Raw genomic sequence first — 22,835 nt, 5'->3', positions numbered from 1 at the left:
TTGTTCTTTCTTGAAATTCCATATTGATGGACTGTGCAGCCTGTTCACACCAACCATGTACGTCCCATCGTCCTCTATGTGATATTCGTTTCCCAGTTTGGAGACTTGTATTCACTGAATTTCTATTGCACAGCAACATTGGTAGAATTTTTACATGAAAATGATTAGCCCTTGTTTCCATAGAAACCTGGGATCATTAAAGGAGTTTTATCATTTCCTGAAGACATTATGATTTGGTTTTTTCCTCTCGTTCAAGTCCAGGCTCATCTGCTGGTTATTCTATGTTATCTGTCCCAGATGTGCTTACTAATAGACATCTTGAACAGATTATCCATCCCAATGCATGTCATGATCTGGACAATAGCCATTCTTTATCTACTTGGTCTTTCTTGTGTGGATGGTCAAGCCAAACCTTTGAGTGGTCACAGGTACCTACAGGAGGCTTTACATTATTATTACAAAGCTTAATACAACTGGTCGTGTGGCCTCCACAAGCAAGAGCATCTGGAAGACCTCATCATACGTGGAGAAATTGTCTTTAACTTTAATTCTGCATCTCAGTGCAAATACTTGGCAAGCTTATATCATCATGTTTTATGTTTCACTTGATATCTGTAATCATTGAGTCACTGAACAGTTACTTCTATTATTATGCATTTCAAGGGTAATGGAATTATTTTGATGTGTGAATGGGAGACATCTTGTTGGACAAGAGCCTTTAAGGTGCTGTTTTGTTTTACCAAATCAAGCTGACTCCCTTAGGGAGCTTATTTCTCTGTAATAGTTAAGTCTCAGATGGGATTTTATTTCCTTTTTAGAGAAAAACTAGCCCAGTCTATGTGAAGTAGATATTTCTGCCATCGCATAACATGTGCATATACATGAGTAATTTTGAAGTAGGAACACTAGCAATTGGACAATTTAAGAAAAATTCCATGTAGGAAGTTGCCCTTGATCCAGGCTCTGAAGAAAGCCAGGGATTCTAAAAGGTGCAGATACTGGAGTACATTCTAGGAATGAGAGGTGCTTGGGGCAGAGGCACTGAGGCTGTAGAGTTCAGCATTACATGTTGAGGAGAAGGGACTACAAGGTAAACTGATTAGACTGGAATATAAGTGTGTGAATGGGAGTAACAGGTGATAAATGCAGAAAGATAGGCAGCCTGCTAGAGGGTGATACAAGTCACTCAAGCTCAGGGATTCTGATCTGCAGTCGGACTATCCTGGAATGGGCTACGGAGCTGCTCCCTAAAAAAGGGTGAAGGGCCTAAGGCCAGAGTGTACCAGTAAGCAGCAGGATCGGAACAGGAATGAATACTGCACTTTCAACCCAGAAGAGGTAAAGAAACCCATTCTCAAAAAAAAAAAAAAAAGAAAAGAAAAAGAAAAAAGAAAAGAAAATGGGCTGAAAAAAAGAATATGAAGGACTTTGAGAGTTGAATGAGTTTGAGCTAAATGATAGCTAAAGAGGGAGCTAATGGAGCTTTTTTTACCTAGCAATTGCTTCAGTGTTTTAGAAACTACAGTTCAGCAGCTGTGGGGAAGGTAGATTGGAGAGGGGAGAGATTGGTACAGGGAAAAAACAATCACAGTTAGGATCTTGCGTAGTCCCAGTGAAATAGTGAATTGAACAAATGTGTTGATTGTATTGTATTAATGGAATGGAAGCTAGAGATGTTAAGGAAGTATAATCAATGAGATGTAAACTGATTGGATATGTGGGCTTGAGAGAAAGCATCAAAGGGAACTACTCAGTTATGAACCTGGATAACTAGAAAATCAGTGGTACTTTGGACAAAAGTAGGGAAAGTGGGGAAAGTAGTATAGTTGAGAAAAAAGAAAATAATCTCTTTTGGGGACATATCAAGTTCAGGATGCTTTTGAGACATCATTTCAGATGGAAATATTCATTGAGTACTTGGCGATGAAGGACTGCAGTTCAGGAGAGAAACTGAAGCTGTTATATTGATCTGAGGTTATCTATATAGGGATCATATTCCACCAGAAAGGTTAAAGAGAAAAAAAGACTTAGGACAGAGCCTTAGGAGAATATTCAAAGTTAGAGGTCAAAGGATATGAATAATGATCCAGAAATTTAGAAGGAATGGCAGCAATGTTGACTGCATGAAAAAAAGTAGAATGAAATAAAAATTGTAGCCAAATTATGAAAGGACTTCAAACAATTATGTAGTTTATATTTTATACTTTGATTCAGCAGGAGGTACATGTTTATTGTGTTCAGAGAAATTTATTTTGGTTGTAGCATGGACCAAAGAAGGGTGAGAGTATGAGAGACTGAACTAGGAGACAAAAATATGAGAATAAGGGGCAACAGAGATGTTAGAGATGTAGGAAAATTTATACTGACAACATATCACAGAAATTCTGAGAAATGCTTAAAAAAAAAACTAGAATGGCTAATGAATATTCAAAAAAGATTGAAAGAAGACACAAACACTTCTTTTTCCATCATACACACTCCTTACCATCCCTAACCCCTCAAAAAAAAAATCACAAACTACTAGAGAAGATGAAGAAAGAATATATAATGCTGATGAGCAACAAGGAAGAAAATAAAATCACTATTGGAAGCAATAGAGAGCAGAAGATAATTGGCAATGAATGTAACACTTTATTATCAAACTATATAGTTAATCAAGCACATAAAACCCACTCAGGAAAACACAAGCTGGAACAATTGGAATTAGTTAACTGGGTAAGATTAAATGGAAAAAAGCAGGGAATATGCATTTTCTCAAGTGCATATAAATTATTCAGAAACATCTATACCATATCAGGAAAAAGTAACCATTAGAAAAATAAAGTGGTAGAAATTTTACATGTTATAGAACTATGATGAAATAAATAAAAGTGTATTTAAAAAGTATCAGTCTTTACAGATACTAAAAATTATCTTTTTAAAAAACAATTGAGTGAGAATGGAAGAAAAATAGCATACTGTTCAAAAGATGACAAGATAAATCCATGTCAGAATACTAAGAATTCAGCCAAAGCTTTTCTAAGAGGTTAATTGATACCACTAAGTTAATACATTAATAGCAAAGAAAAAGAATAGAGTGAATTAAATTTGTACTTAAAAATATTATAAAAGGAATGAAGTAATAATAGAGGGGAAAGAAATTATCAAAATAAGAACAGAAATTTTAAAAATTGAAAATGAAAAATAGTTGAACTTTTAAAGATTTTCAATATTGTGCTAAATGTGATTAAACTATTGAAATCCAATTTTGAAAAAAGAGATAAACAAGTTAATGAAAGTTGCAAAAGAGAACCAAGAAAATAAATACAAAATAAAATAATTTAAATTGGGGGAAATTAATTTGTCACATATATGTTAATAAAATAGGGAACTTAGCATAAGTACTGAGTCATATAAATTACCAAAATTTATCCACAGAAAATAGATAACTTCAGACACTTACTATTTATATGACCCTGGGCTTGTCACTTAATCTCTGTTTGCCTCAATTTTCTTATCTATAAAATAGATAATGGCATCTACCTCCCAGGGTTGTTATGAAGATCAAATGAGATGATAATTGTTAAAGTGCTTGGCAAAGTACTTGATGTATCAAAAGCACTATTATAGTATTAGACAATTTAAATGAAAACTATTTTGGTGGAAGACACAAGGATGATAATTAATGAATTGACCTCTAACTTGGTCAATAAGGGTGAACTGTTATCAAATTTCAAAGAATAAATTATCCCAGAATTACATCGGGTTTTTTTGTAAATATTGAAAAAAAAGTTCTGTTCTGCTTTTTTTTTTTAATGGGGCAAGTATGGTCTTGATTTTTAAAACATACAGAGATAGCTGTGTAAAATAAAATTATTTTCCAGGCTATAGTTTTTCTCAGATCTATGTGGGTAATTCAATGATAAGAAAATTATCAATAAAGCGATAAGAAAAATTTCTGGTTCTATTAAAGGAAACATAAAAGTTATTGATAAATTTCAAAAATGATAAAAAATAAAAACTATGAACAAAGGAATTTTTCCTTAACATGTGTGGGAAAGATCTACTTGAAATTTAGGACCAAAATTGAATACAATGGAGAAACACTAGAAATATTCCCCTTAAAAAAGAAAACAAAGATGTCCACCATTAATCACTTTTATTTGATATTCTTTATTACATTATAGCAGTGTTAGCGACCAGAATACATTAAGCAGATATTTGAAGGGTAACCACTAAGATTATAAACAGAAATTCAAATCTGTATAGATTTTTTGCTAAGAGAATACAAGAGATTTGATAAAGGTATATAGTAGAAATGAATTAGCAAAGAAACATAACATATATTGGAATATTCACCTACCAAGCCACATGATAAAATCCATATTAAGTACATTTTGTAAATTTATATCATTTGCAAATAAACATCATTTGCAAATATAAAGTCATGTTGGATAACTAGAGAGAAGATTTCATGTCCATGCCTTAAAGAAACCAAGGACATTCTGATAATAACTTTTAATTTAGGAAACTCTAAACAGAGGGGGTTTTGGGTCTTACAAGTAAAAGATAAGGTCTGGAATTTATTAGGTATATCTAATTCCTTATTTAGAGTGTAGATTCTTTGTGATGTTACTCATTTTTCATCAGAAAACTTTTGTTTACCCTTAAATGTATAATTATGACATCCTGATTTATTAGGTATATATATTAGGTATGATTTTATTATATCCAGGGCCAAATTTTTTTTGGCAGTTCCATATATCTATGACTTTATAATGAAAATTATCAGGGAAGTAGGATTAATTTAATATAAATTAGTTTCATAGAAAATTGTATTGAGTACATTTGTTTTAGTGGGTGAGGTATGCCTCTTGTTATCTTTACCCAGACTAGATAAATGTATTTGGGAAGAGAGTAAAGAAATAAAATAATTAAGATAAAGGATAAAGCCATTAATTCCTTACTGGGTGCCATCGTGACTCTTGGCAAACAGCAGAAAGATTACAACAGGAAGTAGTCAATGCATTGAAATTATACACTGACAAAGATACTCTCCACAGCCTAACTTCCAACATTTATTTGAGTCAGTGTATTATTAGCTCTTCACTTTCAAGAATACTAAAGTCACTTCAATTTAAAGTTGTTGTTTTTCAGGAAAAATGATAGATTTAAGTATCTCTGATATGTTTTTATTTTTATTTTTAATGTAGCTACTAGGTGAACTGATTCTAGATCGACACAACTTTGCTATTATGACAAAGTATATCAGCAAGCCAGAGAATCTGAAGTTAATGATGAATCTTCTCCGAGATAAAAGTCCAAACATTCAGTTTGAGGCATTTCATGTCTTTAAGGTAAAGTACAGGGCACAGAAATATTCCATTGGGGAGGCAGGTGGGAGTTGGGAAAGTCTTGATGAATGGAGTCTTGTTAATGAAGTCTTGAAACTGAACCAGATCTTAGTTTTGTCTATGATTTCATGATCCTTAACATTTAATAAATGTACAGTATTTTCTAAATATTAACTATACACTAATTAAATAGTTTATCTTCATAGCATCTCCTACAGATTGGTTGTTACTTTTTGTACTCAAGAAAATAAGTTGGGCATATATAGGACTGCTTGCCATCTAGGGGAGGGGGTGGAGGGAGGAAGGGGAAAAATCGGAACAGAAGCGAGTGCAAGGGATAATGTTGTTAAAAAAAATTACCCTGGCATGGATTCTGTCAATATAAAGTTATTATAAAATAAAATATTTAAAATACCAAAAAAAAAAAAAAGAAAATAAGTTGGGTCTTTAAAATTAAATTCAAAATTTTTTTTCCTAAAAGTTACAAAATCACTCATTTGCTGTTGAAGCAAGCACTTAAATTCTGAGCTTCTGATTGCTTTCTGCTATGTCACATTTGAAGTTTGATCACACACATAGAGTGCTCAGTTTACATTTGAGAACTGACATTTTAAAAATTTATTTAGAAACACTGTTTTTGAGAAATTACTTTTTTGTGATGGCAGCTTTTCTGACTCCTTTGTCCAAGTCTTTCTAACATGAGTGGGTGGTGGTATAGTTTTTTTCCCTGATGGCAATTGGGGTTAAGTGACTTGCCCAAGGTCACACAGCTAATAACTACTAAGTGTCTGAGGCTGGATTCAAACTCAGGTTCTCTTGACTTCAGGATCAGTTCTCTCTCTACCGAGCCATCTAGCTTCCCCAGTATTACAGTTTTTAAAGAACATAACTGTGTCCTTGTTAGTCAAAAAAAAAAAAAAAAAGATTTTTACTAGTCAGCCTTTTAACTGTCTTCTTATTGTTCAGAAAACCTTTCAAATATTTGAAATCTTGAGTTTATAATATAAAAACTTCTTTTCATCCATAACAGGAGTAATTAATAAGCAAAATGATTCATTGCCTGTTGTTGATAATTGTGGCTTAAGTTGTCTCCTTCTGTTATGTTGTTGTGACATCAAACACCTAAGTAGTTTTTCTTTAGTATGCTATTGTTAGAATGCTTACAAAGTGTTAAGTCATTTATCTAATTTAGCATGGTACTTAGCAAGTTTTCTAGCTCACTAAAGTATTTAAGTACTCATTGGAGTTCACACTTTGGGGAGATTCACAAGTCAGGATTCAGTATGAGATTCACAAGTTACACCTCCCACAATCCCACTCTCGGAGGAGGAGTCAACCTTTGAGTTCATACCTCTAAAACAGCATAAAAGGATGAGCCTCAGTCAGGAATCAGTAGAACTGGAGATTCAGAGAGAGCTGGGGGCTGAAGCTGGCAGAGGTAAAGGACAAGCTGCAAGAGCTCTTGGAACCAAGAAGGGAGATAGGCCTCTAAGAAAACTAACTGGGCTATTTTGAAGGACACAATAAAGGATTTGAACTTTTAACATGCTATAATACTTTTAGCTGCCTATTTACAGATTTGTTGAAGAAATCCTTCAGAATATTTCATTGTTTTTCCTTCCATCTTCCAGATTACCCTCATTTAGTTTCTGTTTTGTGTTTTCTTGGTTAAGGCAAAAGTTGGCTTCTATTATTTTATGAACTTTAATTTGTATAGCCCATGATACTTTTCAAAGTACTTGTCCACCCATCCTCTCTGATAATTACTGTATTCCTTTCTATCAGTAGCAGGAATGACAACCACCTTTTCTTTTCTGTTTAAAACCTTTCTCTGATTCCTCCCCATTCCATTACAGTCCGGGGGAGACCCTAACTACTCCAAGGCTACAACAAAGACACAAATTTTAGCAACCTGTCAAACTGAAACAGTTTTGAGACCGTTCCTGGTGGTAAGCTGTGTGTTCTCCCACCTGAGGACCAGCCTCCCTACCTGAGAAGGATCACTAAGCCACATGGTGATGAATTTTTCAGTCCAGCATCTCTTGACTCTGATTGTTTAAAAATGTGTAGAAGGATCGTTACCTGTTTTGGTAGAGAGAACAGACACCCAATGAAATTAGAGCTCCTTAAAGTCATCCTATCAATCATTTCGGCTTGCACACTGTAAGCATTCCTCAGAGTTGGAAGACTATGATTTTCAAAGATTCAAGAAATTTTTTTCAAGAAAATTTTAACATCTCTCCACAAAGTCCTACTTTGGTCCCTCATGACCAGAACATGACCCTTGGTTCTCCATAGTACAAGGATGATAGTTCTAACAGTTTATCCCAACTGGGAAAGGCTTTGCATGTGATTCCAATTGATCCACAAGGATTTATTAAGTCAGCATTATGTGTCTTGCCAGATACTTCTAGGGTCTGGGAAAGAAATGAAGCAATACTTGCTCTTAAGGAGATTACATTCAAATAGGGAAATGTGTGTGTGTATGTTTTAAATTCATACAGAATTTAATGAATTGTGTAATGTAATTCATTGTAATGAAAACAAATACAAATAAATGCAAGGCAGTTTGGGAGCGAGGGCTGTTTTATGATGGTTAGGGGATCAGGACAGACTTCATGCAGAAGATGGACCTTGAGCTGTGTTTTAAAGGAAAAGAGAGGGATTTCATGAAATTGAGAGAAGAGGTGACCAGAGGTGTGGGACAAGAACCATAAAGGCCTGGAGGCAGGAGATGGGCTTTGTGCGGAACAGAGAACAGGTGTGACTGGATTACAGAGAGGAAAGGAAGGAAAGTGATGTTTGGTGGCCCTCTGTGGATAAGTTAAAGCCCAGTTGAGATAAGTTGGAGCCCAGCTGGATTGAGCTTTCAATACTAAATGGAGGGTTTTATATTTATCCTAAGGTAATAAGAAGCCATTGGAACTGATTAATTAAAGGAGATACTTTGTCATATTTGTGCTTAAGAAATATTACTTTAATAGTAGAATGTAAGATGAATTAGGATGGGGAGAGACTTGAGGCAGGGGGACCAGATAGTAATATAGTAATTACATATTGTGATAATATAGGCAAGGGGCTAAGTAGTGCCTGAACTGAGGAGTGAGTGGAAAGGGGTTGGATGTAAAAGATTTTGAGGGTTAAAATAGCAAGATTTGGCAACTGATTGAGTACATTAAATAAGAGAGAGTGAAAAGACCAAGATAAATGCCAGGATGACCATTCCAGTGATAGTCTACTATCTAAGAACCAACTCCCAAACAAAAGAATTGCTTTCCCAATGAGAAGTGTCAATGCATGAGGGGATGAATTCTTTGGCAGTCATTACCTAAGAAACAAAATAAAATGGGCTTCTAAACCACCTGGCAGCTTTCCTCTTTTATATAAACAGTGGTATTATATCAGGAAAAAGGGATTTAAAAAGGTTGTTAAGAATCCTGGCGTTTATAGATGGTCTGACATATTAACTGTTAGTATTATAAATGCGAGACATTTGTCCAGTGATCCAGCAAACTAATAAGAAAAAGGGAACTTTATTGATATTGACATTCACACTATAAACTAAAGCAGAAGACAAGAAGTCACAACTAAATGTCAGGGTGGCTCAGAGCTGCTCCTTATAGAAGGAAACAAAGGGATTGACATTGTTGGCCTCCTCACAAACCCCAAATTAGTAAGAATGGACAAGGTGCCATAAGTATCAGTGGATGAAATGCCTACCTTGATGAAATCACGAATCCCTGTAAGTAGTTAAGCAATAGCAGTAGTAATAATAGCTCATGTTTATTTATTCATTCATTTATCCACCCAGCTATTTATTTATTTGTTTATTTATTTTGAAATTGTTTTGTTTTTCCAGACTGCGCTTCCCTGTCTTGCTCAGGCTAGAAGTACAGTTGGCCCCTCAGCCTAGTGCCATGGCCAGTCAGCCCAGCAGCTTTGCCCCATTGTTGTCCCCTTTGGGCCATTTGCCCACATCCTAGGTGGCTGCTGGCCTCCTGTTCACCATGTGGGCCTGTTGATGCTTGATTGGCCACAGTCAGCGTCAGTCCGATTGCAGCTCAGAGCTCCCAGACCCAAGTGATCCACTGGTTAGCAATAACTCCCATTTATCTCATGTTTATATACCACTCTACAACTTTCAAAATTCTTTCCTCAAAATACGTCATAGCAGCATTCCTATTTATTCCCATTTTACAAATTAGGAGACAGGCTGGGAGGTTTGTTCAAGGTCACATAACCTATTGAGTGTCACAGTTGGATCAAATGTTCCTTCCTCTCAGCAGTATCCAAACGCTAAATGTCCTTTTGGTGAAGGAAGGCAAAATTACTGAACGATTCGATAAGTAGGTAAATATGGACTATCCCCCTCCTATGTCTGGAGAAGAACTGGGTTTAGTTGTACAGTGGGCCACTTGTTTACTTTCAGGGTTTCCTAAATTTGGCCTTACCTGAGCCCCAAGTATTTGTTCTCACCTCTCAAGGAGAATACTTGGTTATTCAGGAATAACTAGTTCTGAGTTCTAGAATTTTCACCCACTATTAATAACTCGGTTGTTATCTCCCTCATCCATCTCCCATACTCAAGAGATGCCTCTTGTCGAGGTTGATAAAATCATAGTTGCCTAAAAAATTCTATAGCAACTCTCTTCACCGATAGAGAAAGTTGTCTAGATTCCTTTCTAAAGCTAGTTTGGCAATATAGGGTAAAATGTGTAAACCTCCACCCCCACACCCCACACCCCTGCCCCCCGAATGATTCTCAAAGGAGAATTCTAGCTGACCAATTACCCATTCTCTGATGAGTCTCTGACTCAGCTATTTTCTTTCTAGTTTATCAACTTCATGCCTCCTGAGAGTGAGAGTAAGAAAAGTAAGAGGAACACATTTGTTGAGGGTATTTTATTGAGAAATGAATAGGATGATTGCCCCCCTTTTCTCCCTTTTCACTCTTAGTAATTTTCCCAAAAATATTTCTTTAGAAATATAATAGCAAATATTTCTTTCAACTAACTTGAATATGAATCTTAAATTATGTGAAATGTTCTGTTTTAGTATGTCCTTAGTTGATCCTTCCATAATCCCTGTGTATCATTTAAACATAGAAGTCAGGCTGAAAATGTGAAAAGCTATAATTAGGACCTCCGCTCCCATTTCTATTTTTTAAAGAACTTTTCATTTTTTTTTCTAAAAGAATTCATTTGTTTTTTAGGCTGTTTATTTGTATATGAGGACATTCACAGTGGATGTTTCCAACCCACTTTTTTAATAGCCCCAGACAAGAATTCACATAAAACTCTCTTTATGTAGCTGAATTTGATAATCCTTTTAAATTTTTTTTCTTCTGAACTTAAACACAAAAAATTGAGTATTTTTCTATATATACAGCAGAAAGAGGATTATATATGAAACTATGAATTTTATCTTACACCATTTATTTTGGGTTTTTTGAAAGAAAAAAAGTAATAAATTCTATACATTACTTCCAAAACTGACCTACTTATCTGTTTCCTTCTGAACTTCCTTCTGTTCTCTCTTGTACATCTTCAAAAGTATTTCAGGAGCCTTCTTTTCGTAGCCATCATTATTGTGAATCCCTTTTCAAAGCTCCCCACCCCCAAGTTAAAAGCTGAGAGGAAAAACTACAATCGTCTTCCTTTTAACAAATAGGCATAATCAAGAAAACAAATTCACACAATTGCCATGCCCAAATATGTCTATCTCTTTGCTTTTTATTTATTTTGAGTCTATTATTTCTCATTTAGGAAATGGGTAACATATTTGATTGATTATAGATTGGTTAATTCATGATTGGCCATTCATGAGAGTTTATAAGGTTTTCAAAGTTGTTTTTCCCTCATGTTTCTGTACTTATGTAACTTGTTCTCCTGGTTCTCCTCATCTCATTGTATTAATTCATAGTACTTAGTATTCTCTGAAATCATCACTGAAATAATTTCTTATGGCACAGTAATGTTCCATTACATTCATATAAGTTTGTTCAGCCGTATCTCTTTAGTTTCCAGTTTAGGGTTTTCTTTTTTTTTTTTCCTTTTTATTTCCCTGAAAGGAAGTTTGGTTTCCTTGCAACTGTCCCCTGCGTTTGTATTTAACTGTTCTTATGTGTTATTTTGATATCTAGTAATATACATAGAAGGCAAAACGTTGAATATTCCTGAATATTGCTACCTACTTCACATTATTCTTTCAAATGAAAAATTAATAGTATTGTTAACATGAGGGTAAAAACCATTTTTCTGTTAAGACTGTGTAATTAAAGGTAAACAGTTAAATTCATTACCATCTATCATTAATCTTCAAACTCTATTATCATAGATTCCAAGTTACAAGAATAATTGACCATAGTCACTGAAAGGCTGCTTTTTTTTTTTTTTTTTGTGGAGAACAGAACTTTAGAATTAGTTTTGGTATTGTGTGCCTAGCCTTTATTTTTGTTTTGTTTTTAAAGAAATTTGGGGTGGGGTGGGTGAAGAAGATAAGCCTGTAAATTTAACATATATATATATGGAAATATTGGTAAATTTTTCTAGTAAATCAGTACACTATTGTAGTGAACAGAGTGTCAGGACTGAAATCCGAAGACTCATACTCCTGAGTTCAAATCCAGCCTCAGACACTATCTGTATGACTTTGAACAAGTCACTTATCCTTGCCTGCCTCAGTTTCCTTATCTGTAAAATGAGGTGGAGCAGGAAATGACAAACCATTCTAGTATCTTTGTCAAGAAAATCCCAAATGGGGTCATGAAGAGTTGACCATGACTGAAATGACTGAACAACAACAGCAAAAGTAGAAAAATGGTAGAAATAGCAGGATCAAGTTTATTCAGAATATAATTGTTCTTAGGAGGAAAAATAAACTGTGCCATTCAAGAGGAAGAAAACATAACTAGACTAATAATGACAAAAATGACTGAGATGGATGATGAGGATAGTCAAATTAATACTGCTAAACATAGTATACTTTAAAAAAAAAAAGTCAGTAAGATATTACTATGTGTAAATGTTATGTCCTGATAGTCAGCCTTTGTTGGATTTTTACTAGACTATAGTCAAAGAATTGTAAAGTTGGGAGAGACCTTGAGAGATCAGTTTAATCAAAAATCTACTTTATAACAGGTATATGCCTGATTTTTTGTTTGAACAGATCATTTTTCATCTTTTCTCATGTCCCCTGGAAAAGAGACTCCAAGATTAAAAAAAAAAAAAAAACAATCTTATGTTATCTCTTTGAACAAAATGGACAGATGTCAACTAGACAATTTTCCAGTTAGATGACTTCAGAATGAGTTAAATGGCCACACTCAAAGAGTTATCAATAATGGAACAAAAACTCTGTAGCAGGATGCTACATGGATCCATTTTTGGCTATCTTCTGGTTCACTGTTTTTCCTAATAATTTGGATAAAGGAATAAGTAGTCATAGTGTATAATACCTTAAACCTGTAAAATGCTTGTTGTACCTACCTCATAGAATTGTTTTAAGGCCCAAATGAAATAATAAATACAAAACATTTTAGAAATCTAGTGTTGTTGTTCAGTCATGTCTAGCTGTGTGAGCCTGTGGACCTTAGAATGTCAATGCCGTCCATAGTTGCCATTTCCTTCTCCAGTGAATTGAAGCCATCAAAGGTTGTCACTTCCCCCAGGGTCACCCGGTAAATGTCTGATGTGGGGATTTAACTCTGGGCCCCCACTCTATCCCTGAGCCACCCAGTCAGGCCAGTTAGTGTTATCTCTACTCAAGGCTGACTAAGAGATGATGTCTTTAGTCTCTTGAATTTAGTTAGCGGTTTTTAAAGAGTGGGATAGATGGTTCTCCTCAGTCTAATGAGAAGAATTATTTTCAGTGAAGATAAGAGGTTGGGTTAAATGACCTCCTAAGATTCCTCTTATCCTTGAGGTCCTTCTTGCTTTCTCTGATTACTTTAGGAAAACAGACCTAGAATGTGTCTTGATTTTTCTCAACAAATGTACTATACAATGCTAGCATTGCCTCCCTTTCTCCGCAGGATTTGAGTAATTCACTTCCTTTGACATTATACTCCATGAGATCATAATTTATTTTTTCATATTATCTAACTGGAATCAATTTCTCCAGTACATAAGAATTGTAATAGAAGAATAACTGCTTTCCTGAAAGAACAGTATTTCAATTTATAGTTAATAGTGTCATAGCATCTGATCCTACACAAGACAGCAAATTATGTTGGGAAAGAAATTTGATGTTATATGTTGTCATCGGTGATAATAACCGTTCAATAGAGATGCCAAACTCCCATCTTACAAAATTTGTGAAATGTTTTTCAAATTAGTGCATATTGCTGTGTTGAAAGGGATTTTTCAAAGGACTTTGTCATTGAAAAGGGACAGTATATAAAGGTGAATAAAGTTTCCAGCAGATGAAAAAAAAACCAGTTCCCATTTCTTATATCTTTCTGGGTCATTCAAATAATGATTTTAAATTCGCCTAGTAAAGATAAAATGTGACCACCCCTCATTCCTGATCTCCTTCCATGTTCTTCCAAATGTTTATCCTGTCTTACTATTACACTAGCAATAAAATTATGTTTTGGGCTAAACAGTTCTGTGCTTAAATTACATAGAAGTAGCCTTAGATTTATATCTGAAAGAAAAAAGGGTGCTCAGAATTGATCTTACTTTTAATTCTCTTTTATAGACACCATAAAGTGACCACCTTACTGCTATGTTTTTATGGTAGAAATAGTTCAAGATAATTAGACTCCATTAACAGTTTCTAAGAGTTCTCTGGTAAATGTTAACAATTATCTACTTCCCCTTTCCCCAGCAAGTGGGAGGGAAGAACAGGAAGAAGAGAAGTGGGATGGAATAGATACACCCTGGCACCCTTTTTTTTTTTTATCTGCATCATTAAGATTTTCTTCATCACTTTATCAAGTCTAGACCACCAACAAAGCAGTAAAGCAAGTCCTGGTTTACACCATTTGCTGATTTCCAAGATTTAAATGCTTACAATGAAAATGTAATCATCTAGTGAGATCTCCTGATCAGGTTTTGACCTGGCTTCAAAACACCCAAGCAGCTGAGCATGGCTTTGAGAATTTAACCTCTACAGTATTTCTGACCTTAATCATCAAGAATCCCCTATTATTTGTGGGCGTTGAGGTAGTTAGATTCTCCTATATTTTTAACTGCTAAAAAAATAAAATTTCCTATATAGTGGAAATATTGAGTTGTGATTTAAAGGGATAATTTAATCATGATATGAAATGATTGGAATCATCCTCCAGAAAATAAAAAAATTTAAAATATCCACTACAATTCAATTTAGCAAGCAATTACTAACTACCTAATGTGTACTACAAGTTGGAAATACCAATACAAAAATTAAACATTCAGGGGACTCACATTCTATTGGGGAAGAGAATGAACATAAAATATGTATAAAGCCAAAGGAAAAATAATTTCATAAAAAAGAAAGTACAATTTGGGGATATCAAAAAGAGGATAGTATCTGAGCTGTGGTTCTTGCAGAAAGTTAGTTGGACTACTCTGGGTAGAGTTAAGAAGAAAGCTCATTCTAGACAAGGGGGACAAGAGGAAAGAAGTAGGATATTACATGTGGAAAACATCTTTCAAGATGGATTAACTAAAACTAGAGTTATGTAAAGGTAATAAAAATGAAAGAAGCCTGGGAAGGTAACCACATGGGAACCAGACTGTAGAGGCCCCTCCAGGACCAGACTGAGAATTTAGTATCTTAGCCATAGGAAACCTCTGATGACTTTGGCTAGTAGCTGTGTTTTTAAAAATGTTATTTGGGCAAATTAAATGAGATAGTATTTATAAAACAGTTATTATAGGGCCTTGTACATAGTAGGCACTTTATAAATGCTTCCTTTCTTCCACTCTTGACAAGGGGGATTATAGAAAGAAGAGACTGGGTTTGGGGAGATCATTTAGGAAGTTACTCCAATAATCCTGGCAAGATGAGGAGGTCTTGAACGTTGGTTGAGGCTGTACAAGTGGGGAGAAAAGGCCAGATGTAACTGACCCAGCAGTAGAATAAGGCAAAATATGTCAACTGATAGGATGAGGGACAGTAAAGTCTGTGATGACTACTCAGGTGACTAAAAGAATAGGGGAACCCTTAACAGAAATGGGGAAATTTTAGATGAAAAATGGGTTTGGAGGGGGAGAAATGAGTTCCATTTTTGGCGCACTTAGGAACATGGGTCTGGAAGTCAGGAGAAAGATTGGAACTGACTTTATAGATCTAAGAGTCAGCTGTATAAGAGTGATAATTTAATTTAACCTATGGTAACTGATGAGATCACTAAGGGAGAGGCTGTAAAAAGGAACCAAGGTCTGAGCCAGAGTTTTGAGGGATCCTCACACTTAGTGGACAGGAGAAAGGAGGAAGGAAGAAGAAAAGAAAAAACAAGCATTTAGGAGGCAGAAAAGGGAAAAAAAGAATGTTCAGGAGGAGGTTAAAAAAAAACTACTAAGAGGTCAAGTAGAATGAAAACTAAGAGAAGACCATTGGATTTAGCAGCTAATAAATCATTATTAATCTTGCAGAGAACAGATTCAGCCACATGGAGAGCTCAGAAGCCAAGCTGAAAATGATAGGGAAGAGGCTAGGAGGCAAGGAGATAGGGGCAATGAGCACCAATATCTTTTTCTCAGATTTTATTAAATAATTTCTAACTATCTCCCAACTTACATGAGTTTTTTTTTTTTTGTTCCTTATGTTCTTTGTTAAGGTTTCAGAGAGGTCTTGAGGGAGACAAGAAAAATGGTAAACTTTTGGGAATAAAATGAAATAATGCCAGATTTTTCTAGTTTTAAGCTGGTAAATAACAAAGGACAAATGAATATTGTTTTCAGCAAACCCCACTTAAATAGAACAGACTCTCAATTCAAAGTTAAATTTCAGACATTCTATACTCTTTTGACAATTGCAACTGTCAATTTAAAGGATTCAAATAAGTTTTTTTTAAAAGCAACTCTTTTATTGCTCTCTTGATGACCCCAGTAAATAGTCTTAAATGAAGAAATCACAAACTATTTATTTTCAAATTAATGTAGGGGGAAAAAGAAGTGTTCAATGAAATTGGGATAATTTGAAAATAGTTTTTTTTTAAATGGGAACATTCATACTGAAAAGGTAACTTTCTGTTCTGCACATGATGTACAGCATACTTTGAATCAAAAATATCTCCTAATAATAAATATGGCATTTCAGGTACTTGACATGGCAAGAAGGGCTATTCAGAATAATTGCTGCCTTAAGCATGTCTTCACGGTTCTAAATCAGTTACTATATTTAGTCCCAGGATTAAGAAACCATTTAAAAAAAGTTTCAGAAGATGAAGACAAACTTAACAGTTACCTCAGCTTTATGGTAGGGTGTGTTAAATGTTCCAGAGCGGGTCCAGTGGAATGTGTGTCTGTATATTCAACCATGTTTGACATTTATTTTGGATTAGGACATAGAAGCTGAACTTTTTCCAATTTTTATTTAACCTTTTTTTTTTCATTAGAAAGACTGGTTCCATGAGTTATTTATGTAGTTGCCACAAAATGCCAGCCAATATTTAGCTGAAACTCCACAGCAACTCCATTGTAAACAGTGGTAACTAAATGTAGTAATTTACATTTGTATGAGCATGGGATTTCCAGGCACAGTTGAAAGTGGTATTTGAGTTTCAGGTAATTTCTCCGAGAATTTAAAAAGAATATTTCATCTTCCACTGAGTGAATGGGGTACTTTCAAGCTAGACATCACTGAAATACGTAAATCTCTTCATAGCACTATTTTGTCTAACCTCAAACTTCATCTCACCAAAATGAGTGCAGCCTGATGTGTTTATAAGAACTATGTTAAATTGACAAAGGCAAGAAGATGAGGTATTAACTGGGTTTCATTTACTCAAATACCAAAAGTAAATTTTCTCCAAAAGAGGAATGAATGACTGGATGTTTCTGTTTCTTTATTTCTAAAATGAGGACAAATAATAGCATCTAAGTCCCAGAACCGTTGGAAGGACCAAATGAGAAAATAATTGTAAAGCATTTAGCAAAGTGGTTCATCAAAAACACTACATAAATATTAGCTGTTATTATGACATAAATATTAATGAGGAGGAGGAGGAAAAAAGGAAGGAGGAGGAGGAGAAGGAGAAGGAAGAGAAGGATGGTCATGTGTCATGGAAGCTTTGTGGTACAATGGGAAGAGAACTGAACTAGAATTCAGAAAGTCCAGGTTCTGGGTGAGGCTACACTAGTGTGCCCGCTTGCCCATTCTAGGTATATCTGTGCACCTGAGGTTAGTGTGAAGATCAAATGAAATTATATTTGTGAAGAAGACTTTGGAAACTGAATAAATGTAAAGTAGAATTGCTGTTATTGAAGCAAATAATAAAAACATGAAATAAATGAGCTCTGATAGTAATAAGAAAAGCAGCATGATTTAATTGATATTAAAAAAAAAACTTCTGTGAGTTTTAGTCTCTAATTTTGTGACTAACAGTATGATCTTAGGGAAAAAAAAATATATATATAATAACCAATTATAATGAATGATTTCAAAAGAATTAACTCACAGCAACAGCAAGATTATAAGATAATCAATTCTGACAGATGGCTCTTTTCAACAGCAAAGTGATTCTGGTCATTTCCAATGGTCTTGCAACAGCAAGAGCCATCTGTACCCAGAGAGAGACTATGGGCTCAGTATGGATTACAACATAGTGTTTTCACTCTTTTTGCTGCTGTATGCATTTTGTTTTCTTTCTCATTTTTTTCTTTTTGATCTGATTTTTCTTGTGCAGCATGATAATTGTGGCAATATGTATAAAAGAATTGCACAAGTTTAACATATATTGTATTACTTGTTGCTAGGGGAGAGGGTAAGGGGAAAAGAGGGAAAAAATTTGGAACACAAGGTTTTGCAGTGGTGAATGTTGAAAGGTATACATGTTTTGAAAATAAAAAGCTTTATTAAAAAAAAAGAATAAAATCAAATTTAAAAAAGAATTACCTCTTTTGAACAAGAAATTACCAGGATTAGGCACAATTCAGATAATTTGGAAAGATGTCTTAAACATCCCCTTCTTAGGACATAGACTATTTTTTATATATCATGGCATGCTGGAGCATCGTCAGCATTTATACAGTTTCCCCAGTGACCAAGGGTCTGTGTTCTCTTTAAGATTGAGACCTTGTGAAGGTTTTACTCAGAAAAATAAACTAGAGATGTACCAAGTGGAAGTCAGATACCTAAGTAAGATGACACTGCTATAAAATATCAAATAAAATAGTTCTATGTTATTTCACACTTTTACCCAATACTTTTCTCATTCCCATTCTCCTTCTTCTCTATCTTTGACCTTGTTCTTTGCATGCTTTAATTGGGGACTAAAACTGCCACACATCTCACTCACATTTCACATAATTGATCTCTCAAAGCTCATATATTTCAAATCTTTGGTATCCCTATCAGTAATAGTAATAATACCACCTTACATTTATAGAATATTCAATTTCCAAAGAGCTTTGGCATCTTTTCATCTGAAAAATCCTATCTACTAATTTTTACCAGTCTTTCTTAAAACAGCATCGGTGTCAAATTCAAATAGATACTGAGGCAATAATGGTAGGTACAGATCCTTGAGGACCATGTATTGACTTGGTTTTCAAATATAACGTTATCTATGCTTTTTTGTATTTTTATTTATTTTGTAACCACTTCATTAGAATTACATTCTAATCTGGGTTAGGCTGCATACTTGTCACATATTATAACTCTTGTCAGTTCCCCAAATACCCTTTGCCTGCTTAAGTATGTTGGGTTTTCTGTCTCATTGGCTTTTCTTTGGCCATCTGAATAAGTGAGCTCTAGAATTACGATCTTGTGCAGTGCTATCAGTATATTGTGAATTTATGTACTTATCTAAAAATCTTATCCACTGATGAACCATGTGGGCAGTGTCCAGCCCTCCTACCCGAAGGAGATAAGCACCCAGTAGGTTGGTAAGTGGTGACTTTGTAGCCTCTCCCCAAAGCCATCGGAAGGGCCTCAGTGCCATGAGCACCTCTACCATCAAAACAACAGATCCTTGAAGCCCAGAAGTAATCTGCCCAGCCACAAAACATAGTCTTCTGGGTCTTACTTTAATTAAGACTTCAATATAAATTGTGGCCACCACAAAATGTATCTCCTTCATTGTTTGCTTACTGAGAGTCTATGGGCTGTTGTCTTAATGGTCTAATACTTTTTAAAAGTATATCTCAGTTGTTATTATCTAAGAAATAGAATATTAAAGTTGTTTTGGATTTCTACCTATCTGAAAGAAGAGCCAGAAGCTTTCTTGAGAGGCAGGTACACAGTTTGAAATATTCTTCAGTAAATGACCTTGGAGGGGGAGGTACCAGATTCTAACTTTCTAACTTTCTAACCTCTGAGTTATGTCTTTTAGGTCTTTGTGGCTAGCCCTCACAAAACCCAGCCAATTGTGGAGATTCTGCTAAAAAATCAACCAAAGCTGATTGAGTTTCTGAGCACCTTCCAAAAAGAAAGGACGGATGATGAACAGTTCACCGATGAGAAGAATTATTTGATTAAACAAATCCGAGACTTGAAAAAAACAGCCCCTTGAAGATTTTACCTAATTTTCCGCCATAGGCATTAATCCTATTTGTTCAGTTTATATGTGTCATTTAAAAAAAAAATAGTGCTTGGGAAGGCATGCACAGGTGCCTATTTTAATTCATTGTTCAGATAAATGGAATATAAAACTTTTAAAATGAAAAAGTTAAAAAAAAACTAGAATAATATATTATTTTTAATCAAGTCTGTGATTATTTATGTAAATTTAGCAAATCTCTGCATTAGAAACTGACCAGTTTTTATCCATGTATTTGCATCCACTTATTCTTGCTTTTACTACCAGCAGACTTGAGCTATTGTTTACTGTAACTGCACCAAGTAACAGCTCGGATGATTGCAATGATTTTTCTTTGTACTTGTAGTCCTCAATGCTGTGTACATACACACATCTGGCCATGGTAAAAGAGTTTGAGCTCTTTAGCCAGGTTTGCTTGGGTCAAAAGAATTTCTTAAGTCACAAGAGTGTAAATTCAGAAGCTGATCACTTTACCTATTTTTGTTATTCATACTTTGTTTCTTTCCTAATGGCCTTTGGTTGATTCTAAATGAATAGTTCCTAAGTGTTTGGGAAAATTAATATTCTTTTGCCATAGTTGAGACTTGTGCTTTGTTCAGGACTATCTCTTAACCTCCAACACAAGGTTGAGCTGCTTCTGACTCTAGTCTGATGATCTCCAGAGCAGCCCAGCTATCCTGGGGAGAATGTGGGACCAACCTCAGCAAGGTGGGCTTCAGTGTGGTCCAGAGCCACTGCTGGGAAGCCTGCAATCTGTCCTTTAGTCCCAGGGGTACTTTAAGCAGATGCTCGAGAGCAATTAATCTAGAGTCCAAAGAGGCAGCATTGCTGCTCTTGTCACACCGACTTAAGGCAGGGTACACGTTTTTGTACGTCATGTTTTGTGGCTGCTGTTCTTGGGCCTCTGAAGTCAAAGTCATTGCACGGGGAAACTTGATGCAAAGGCTTGGGTCCCGAGGTTGCACGGGTGTTGGGTCACTCATTTTCATAAGGAAATATAGAAGTAGAGAAGGGGAAAAATAAAAGATAAGAAAAGCTATCTGGCAGGTGGCTATGGACATCTTCCCCTAGTACAACAGGAAGCTGTTACTCATAATTCTACAGCAAATTCTTTAGCAAAAGGATAGAAGAAAACCTGTGAGATTCTGTGGTCCAATATACTGTTGCATATTAGGGTAATTAAGGATTTAATTTATGCTCTTTAGAAAAGGCATGGACCCTAACAGGTCATGGTTTATTTTCAGATGTCAGTTGTATAAAAATGATGTATATCTTAGCACTCTTGAATTTTAAAGCTCTATTTACAAGCTATTAAAGGCATGGTTACTAATGTGCATTGTTTTTCCTGATTTCATTTGTAAAACGTGTGTTGCTCCTTCTAAAAATGTACCCATTTTATAGGTATTGGGTTATGACAAAATTCATGACTTAAGATTTTATCATTTATTGAAGATTTATTTGGGAAATAATAAATTACCACCGAATGCCCACCAATCACCATTTCACTGAAAGGGAGGGAAGCAGTTGTTAATTCTTAGGGACCACTGACCTTTGGAAACATCACATCTGAAGCACAAGTGGGCAAGACCTGTCAGTTCCTCCCTGTGGTCTGGGTCTTGTTTTTGACCACGTCCAACATGGAGCTGCGAGGTTGTCCCCGTTGCCCCTGATTGGAGGGCCCCTATGCTGCAGTCCAGCTTTTAGTCAGGAGAACCAATAAATCCCAGCCGTTCCTTCTCTGGTCAGCAAAGACCAGATTCTTTTTCAGGCCCTTCTGAACCTGCTTAGAACTCTGATACTCAGGGATATCAGGGATAAGTAAATGCTAAACCACATGAAGGCAAAACAAGTTTTGTGGAAACCTATTTGACGGCTTCCTGCTTTTTTTTTTTTCCTGCATTAAAGAATCCCTATTTCCAATAAATTAGAGAGAAGGAACTTATCATTCTTTGGGTAAAGATAGATTTTTCAATTTCCTGTGGACTAGAATCAGGCCTTTTGTATCCAGCTCAGCTAGCATCAGCTACAACAGGAAATCAGCCTCTGGGATGCAGTAAAAGAAATACCTGGAACTTCATTATGTTCTGAAGATGTGAATTATCGATGTGTAAGTAAATCAGAAAGTACAGAATTGAAACAGGTTTCACTGTAAAAATTTTCAGAGTACTGAATTTATAAAAAGATCAGATTTAATGAGATATTCTAAAAGCTCACATTTAAATAAAAATTGGCTCAATAAAAGGCATCATGCATTCTGTGGTCAGCTTCATTCTCTGCTGTCTTCACAATGTTCCATGCCATATTCTTGCCAGAGCCTCAAAAAAGGGAAAACCTTAGTCTTACTTAAAAAAGAATAATTAAGGTGTGTGTTCACACCACTTGACAATCAAGTCACTGTCTTTCACTCTCTAAGCATACTTGTTTGACGAGATTCATGACTTAAAATTTTATCACTTATTGAAGATTTTTTTGTGAAAAAAGAAATTACCCCACTAAACCAAACTTGAAATAACTTGATTAAGGGTAATAACTTTCAAAACTCTTCATATACATCTATTTCAAAACTATCTAGACTCTTTCTGAAAGCTTTAGCTTGGAAAATGAATAAAATCTACACAAAATATTATTACAATTAATTATACAAAAGTTAGGCCAAATCAAATATAGCAAATAGTGGGATGCAATTTTATTTTTATTAAAACTATAGTTTGAAGCACAAATGTTCTCATTCCAAATATACTAAACACATCTAAATGAAGTGAGATTGAGCTTCCACTGACATTTAATGTAGTTGAATCTTGTTCCTTGAT

At 35.1% G+C, this 22,835-nt stretch overlaps 1 protein-coding gene across 3 annotated transcripts in view; it reads left to right on the top strand.

Annotated features, from left to right (window-relative positions):
• The window catches only part of CAB39L (calcium binding protein 39 like), a 150,547-nt gene extending 129,188 nt beyond the window's left edge, over window positions 1-21,359 (top strand). For 2 of the 3 annotated variants that reach the window (XM_051987354.1, XM_051987353.1), the window contains 2 exons: window positions 5,193-5,336; window positions 19,819-21,359. In XM_051987354.1, coding sequence (XP_051843314.1) covers window positions 5,193-5,336; window positions 19,819-19,998 — 324 coding nt within the window. In that variant the 3' untranslated portion in view covers window positions 19,999-21,359. The remainder of the gene's footprint in view (window positions 1-5,192; window positions 5,337-19,818) is intronic. The other variant, XM_051987355.1, reaches the window with a different exon arrangement.
• The last annotated feature ends 1,476 nt before the right edge of the window (window positions 21,360-22,835 follow it).

The sequence above is a fragment of the Antechinus flavipes genome, chromosome 3, assembly GCF_016432865.1.
Source record: "Antechinus flavipes isolate AdamAnt ecotype Samford, QLD, Australia chromosome 3, AdamAnt_v2, whole genome shotgun sequence".
NCBI classification, from domain to species: Eukaryota; Metazoa; Chordata; class Mammalia; order Dasyuromorphia; family Dasyuridae; genus Antechinus; species Antechinus flavipes.
This window is presented reverse-complemented; position numbering and strand designations above follow the sequence as displayed.